This window comes from Nematolebias whitei, chromosome 13, assembly GCF_014905685.2.
Source record: "Nematolebias whitei isolate Nwh7 chromosome 13, NemWhi1, whole genome shotgun sequence".
NCBI lineage: Eukaryota > Metazoa > Chordata > Actinopteri > Cyprinodontiformes > Rivulidae > Nematolebias > Nematolebias whitei.
In genome coordinates, this window is record NC_056510.1 from 23516184 (window position 1) to 23522183 (window position 6000).

The 6000-nt window shown below is 38.3% G+C and overlaps 1 protein-coding gene across 1 annotated transcript in view; it reads left to right on the forward strand.

Moving 5' to 3' along the window:
* Nucleotides 1-4557, forward strand: part of LOC119419655 (anosmin-1) — a 69629-nt gene extending 65072 nt beyond the window's left edge. Inside the window, exon 14 of the mRNA XM_037687014.1 lies at nucleotides 3544-4557. Within this exon, the coding sequence (XP_037542942.1) occupies nucleotides 3544-3602 (59 nt within the window). The 3' untranslated portion in view covers nucleotides 3603-4557. The remainder of the gene's footprint in view (nucleotides 1-3543) is intronic.
* Nucleotides 4558-6000: the final 1443 nt, after the last annotated feature.

A 6000-nucleotide genomic window follows, 5' to 3' on the forward strand; every position in this document is an offset into this window, starting at 1 on the left:
CACAGAAGAACTTGCTGAATTTAGCTAAAAAAACATGCTGAAATGTAGCTGAAGTGAATGAACAAGCCTAAATTAGTAGAAGAAAGCAGAAAGAACACATATTTGCTGAATGAGGTTTAAATAAGCAGAAATTAGCACAAAAATTAGGAAATCAGCTAAAAAAAAAAAAATTGGCAAAAAGCATATAAGTAGCCAAAAAGGCAAAAAGAAGCTTAACCTACCAGGAGGAAGTGGAAAGAGATGAAATGAGCTAAAAAAAAGAAAGTGCAATTAGCTGAAAAAGCTCAAATTAGCATAAAAACAGCTAAATAGTAGCTGAAATTGTAGAAAAAGCTGAAACTAGCTGAAAAATAAGCTGAAATTAGCAGAAAGGAGTTAATTAGGCTGAAAGTCGCAAAAATTACCACAAAAAACTTGAATTGATCTGAAAACAGCTGAAACTAGCTAAAAAATTCTAAAAAGGTAGCTGAAAAGAGAGAAGCTTAAATCAGCAGTAGAAAGCAGAAAGAACACATTTGCCCAGTTAGGCTGAAAGAAGCAGAAATTAGAACAAAAAGTAGAAATTATCTAAAAAATAAAAATTAAAAAAGCTGAAATTGGCAAAAACAGTTGAAAAGTAGCTAAAAAAAAGCAGAAAGAAGCTGAAATTACAAGACAGAAGTAGAGAGAGCTTTTTTTTTTGCTGAATTTGGCTGAAAAAAGTTTAAATGAGTGAAAAAAATGTTGAATTAGCTGAAAAAGTTTAAATTAGCATAAAAACATCTACATAGTAGCTGAAATTGTGGAAAAAGCATAAACTTGCAGAAAGAAGCTGAAAGAAGCATAACAAGCTGAAATTAGCAGAAAGAAGTTAGAAGAAGCACAAAAATATTGTATTGAGAAAAAAATCTTAAAGGAGCATAAAACAGCTGAAATTAGCTGAAAGTAGCTGAATAAATTTCAAATTTTCACAAAATGAAAGAAGCAGAACAAAATGTGAAAGGAGCAGTAAAAGGTTGTAAACACATCTAAAGATTTGAAGAAGATAAAATGAGCTCAGTTCATTTTCAATGAGAAAGAAAATGTCAAAAAACGCTAAATGCACCCGTTTTAGACTCTGACTTCAAGTTTGACAAACAAATCAACTCTGTTCTGCAGAAAAGCTTCTTCCAACTCAGACAGGTAGCTAAGCTCAAGCCAGTGTTGTCCAGACCCGACCTTGAGAAACCAGTCCACACCTTTGTCACGACCCGATTGGACTATTGCAATGCACTCTATGCTGGGGTCAGCCAGGCCTCCATCTCACGTCTTCAGCTCGTCCAGAATGCTGCTGCTCTGCTTTTAACCAGTACTCGTAGGTCTGAACATATTACACCAGTTCTGTCCTCCCTTCACTGGCTCCCTGTTCCTACGAGGATAGTCTTTAAAATTCTTCTGTTGACCTTCAAATGCTTAAATGGCCTCGCACCCCTTTACCTCTCTGAGCTTCTGGAACCATACGTTCCCTCTCGGGCCCTGAGATCATCCGATCAGCTGCTTTTGGCTGTTCCAAAAACAAGACTGAAGCTCAGAGGAGATCGGGCTTTTTCAGTCATGGGCCCCAAACTGTGGAACAACCTGCCCCCCAACATCAGGCAGGCCTCACACAGACAATCACATGATACACACATTTTATGGCAGTGGGCAATAATGCCATAAGGCCTTAGTTAAAATAATTCAATATGCACTTTATTTACTCATCGTTGTTAATGACAGCAGAGGAACTTCACACATTAATAGGTATTTTCTGTTTAACCTTTAAAGATAATCAACTTCACACAACACAGAGGTGGTTTTTTAGCGCTCAGTCCTCTTTGATCAAAGGTGAGAGTCACCGACTAGGTCAGAGTGAACTCTACCGTTTGCTGGGTGAGTCCGTATTTATTATGTCAAAATGGGTCATGAAAACAGGTCAGGTTTCCATGTACAAACATTTTATCAGGATGACGGTCAGAACATTTCAGAAGATTTAGCTTGTACAGGTAGTTTCTTGATAAAACGTCCACTTGATGTAATTCAGAACTTCCCAGAAACTTACACACAGCAAGATATAAACTGAGCCAAAATAAACCTTTTGTTCTGTACATGCAGAAACAGATATTAATATGAGATAGAAGCTATTTAAAAATGATAAAATAGAACAACCCTAACACACATCTTCCTTCAAACCCTTCACAATAAAAGCCCCATACAAATGCAATGTGTGCTTAACCTAAAGCACTGTCAGAACATTTGAAGCACAAAAAATAGCTTCAAAATCATCTCTGTGATTATAAAAAATAACAATTTAACACAGTAATTATGATATATTTTTAGAGAGTTTCCAACTCTAGTATACGTACAGGATGAATATGAACACGTAGTATTTCCAGGTGCGTCTGTGAGTTTGCAGCATCCTGGGAAGTGTTTGTGTATTTTGTATGACTACATTACAAACTGCTGTGAGCGGCATTACCTCCTTATCTGCACATGCCGTCTGGGACACACTGTGCTGTAAAGACACACTTACACTCCCACTGGTGACAGGAGCGGACCATCTGTGTGTTTTCAACAAAAAGGAACTGTTCGTCAAGCTAAAGCGCTTCAATCCAATTTGAATTAAACAACAATAAGTTACGTCTGGATCCATTATAAACGTAAATATGTCGCTTACAGAATGGGCAAAATGTAGAGCTAAACTATTTAATAGTTGTAGTTTTATAGGTTTACCTCTACTGTATGTTTTTTTTTAAATATATATTTTACGTTCTTATAACTCAGAAAGAAAACAAAAGTATATTTTATACAGTGAATACGCCAAACACAGGGGTGTGAACAATTTAGCTAACAGTTCAGCTGCATTTAATATTTTGCAAATAATAATTTTACTTACAAAAAGTATATTTGAATGCAACCAATCAGTATCACCAAGGATTAATAATAAAGTGTATCTTTATGGACAATAATTGTAAGAACTTGCAAAAGTTTTAGATTAATTAAACAATTTATTGTCACCCACCATCACAAAAGGCTGGAGCTGATTGTGCATCTGTTCTGTTGGCAAAATATTTAAATAACTAGTGTGGATGCATAATTTATATAATCATAAGAGGTATATCTATACCTGACTAACTTTTAGAGTCAACCTGATAAAATCTGACTGCTGTATCTCTGTCCGTGTTGCAGATGTGCAGCTAAGATTTATCATCATAGTAGCTGAAAGTCATCCCCGGCACATAATTTAAGCGCTAACAAACTGCACAAGATCTTTGTCTTGTGCATGATCTTTTGTAAAAATAAAAATATTTGTGAACTTTGGCATTTCAGGTTTTGGGAAGTATGCATTTCTTCAAGGAATGTTAGTTTTTAACAAATTATTATAAATAGAGATTAAAGTTTTCAGCCGATTTTGTCATATTTTGATATCTAGCCAAAATTGCACACATGTACCACCAACACAAAACCGATAATTATTTGTTGCTTTATTTGTTGCTGCGTTTGACAAAGTAAAAGCATCTCTGACAGGAGAACATCATTTCTCTGCAGGACCCAGACTCCGGCAGCACCACTCTCACCACCATAAGCCAACAGTGGAGAGACACTGAGTCCAAGCGAACCCAACGGGGAGAAGAACCTGCAGCTCTCTGCTCATCTCTGCCAGAGAAGGACTGAGTGGAGCCACACAGAACCACCACGCACCAGACCATGAAGTGACACCCCCATCCCTGTACGCCTTCCCTCTTCCCAAGGCTCTACAACACGTCAGCTCCTTCGTAGCCCCTCTCTCTTTTCACCGGTTGGATTTGTGTGTGTACAGTAAAATTTATACTTCATACTCAAACAGGAAGTGATTAAAGGACTCCAAAATGTGTTGTGAATTTGATGGGACCGAGTCGACCGGTAGGAAAAACCAGAACTTTTGTTTACCCGTGAAGAAAAACTCATCTATTTATTTTGTGTTACCCGTTGAAGAGCTTAGACTTACAGTCTGAACTGATGTAACTAAAGTCTTTGTCTAGCCCAGAGTATCTCATGTGTGTTGCATGTAGTACAGTTGCATTTAACTGTAAATGAATTACTTGCTTCAAATTGAAAGCTCGTAATGGTTTTGCATGACGACCGTTAGAATCCCGCTGGCATGAAATAACGTCTGTGTTACCTCTTTTTTTCAATATCCTAGCAATATTTCCCTAACAGATTAACAAATGATTATATTGGACTTAATATGTCTTGTTTATTAATAAAGTTATAACGCGTGAGAAAATGAATTGTACATGTTCTCGGCTGTAGAAATATTTGTCCTGGAACAGTCAGTGAATGTCTATATTTATTTATGTGTGTACTACAAAGTTTTGGTTTTGATGTGCGTGAATGCGTATGTTTTTTTGTGTTTGTCTCGAATTTTTTGATCCAAGAAAAAGACAAAAGGAAGAAGAAAAAAAAAACAATCTTGTAAAGACATTTTGTAAAGATGGAATTGTAAATACAGTCTTATGTTACATGTTATTTTTCCATGCTAGAAACTGTACAAACTGCTACGTAATAAAATGATCCTTAACCTGTGCCCTGTGCTGCTTGTTTAATGGAGAACTAAATGCTCGTGCTTTTCCTTCCAACATTCAGCCATTTTGCAATTATTGTTGCTTATTTTGGCTTTGAAATCCATCATGGAGGTCTGCTCGTGTAGCGCATTCAGCGATCGGCTCTGGAGAGACACATGCCCTGCAAGTCCAAATAAACAGTCACCTAGCTCAACAGCCTGAGTGGAGTTAGCGTCGCTCAGCCTCGTCAACATAATGCTCGGCCTCGAAGCACGTGTGTTCGAAAAGTATGAAATGCCTCCTCGACTCAACAGCTTTTTTTAAACCCTCATAAAAAGAGAGGTGGAAATGCTCACACAAAACTACATGTGTCACTGTGGAAGTTCGGCAGTTATTTGTAAATTTGTCATTAGTGTGAAAGTAGTATGATCATATTTATCAAGGATTCGGCAACTAGTCATTTGGGTTTCTTTGGCTGGAAATGGCTCAAATATAGCCAAAAATGAAATACTGTGTCAGTGAAATTAAAGGAATAGTTCAGAATTTAGAATTGGGGTTCTGTGGAAAAGTTCCGTTTATTTCTCTAGCACCAAGTCACAACAGAAGTCATCTCAGGTCACTGAACAGAAACATTCACATGCATGAAACATTCAATTAGTAACTTTATTTAAGGAAGGAAGCCAGCAGACTGCATTGAGTCAAAGTTCTGAACTACTAATAATTTACTTGTAAAAAAAAAACTGATCAACCACAGTTGGGGAAGTTGAGTTTAAGACTGGAGTGGCACGGTGGCACAGTTTGTTGAGTTGCCGCCTCTCAGCAAGAAGGTCGCCGGATCAAATCCCAGCTGGGTAACTTTCTGGGTGGAGTTTGCATGTTCTCTGTGCATGTGTGGGTTTTCTCCATGGACTCCAGTTTCCCCCCACAGACCAAAAACATGCATGTTAGTCTGATTGGTGAGAGTGAATGGTTAGTTGTCTCAGTCAGAGGTTCCCAACCCTGGTCCCTGAGGAACGCCGCCCTGCATGTTTTAGCCGTTTCCCTGCTCCAACACACCTGATTCAGTGATTTAATGACGTCCTCATGTTCTGCCGAAGCCTGTTAAATCACCAAATCATTCAAATCTGGTGTGTCAAAGCAGGGAAACGGCTAAAATATGCAGGATGGTGTTCCTCAAGGACCAGGGTTGGGAACCATTGCTCTATCCTGTGATGGAGACTTGTCCAGAGTGGACCTCGCCTCTCACGCACAGTGACAGCTGGATCTGGGCACCAGTAACTCTCCCAACCTGGGTAAAAAATAATGGATGGATGGAGTTTAAGACTGACAGGAGCTAACGACTAGTCTGAATGCAGCCAAGGATGAAGTGGATTGCTGTCACCTTAAAAAAAAATCCTCGTCCGTCTAATTTCCTAACCATTCATGTGCGTGTACCATCAACTTTTACACCACTGTCACTTGA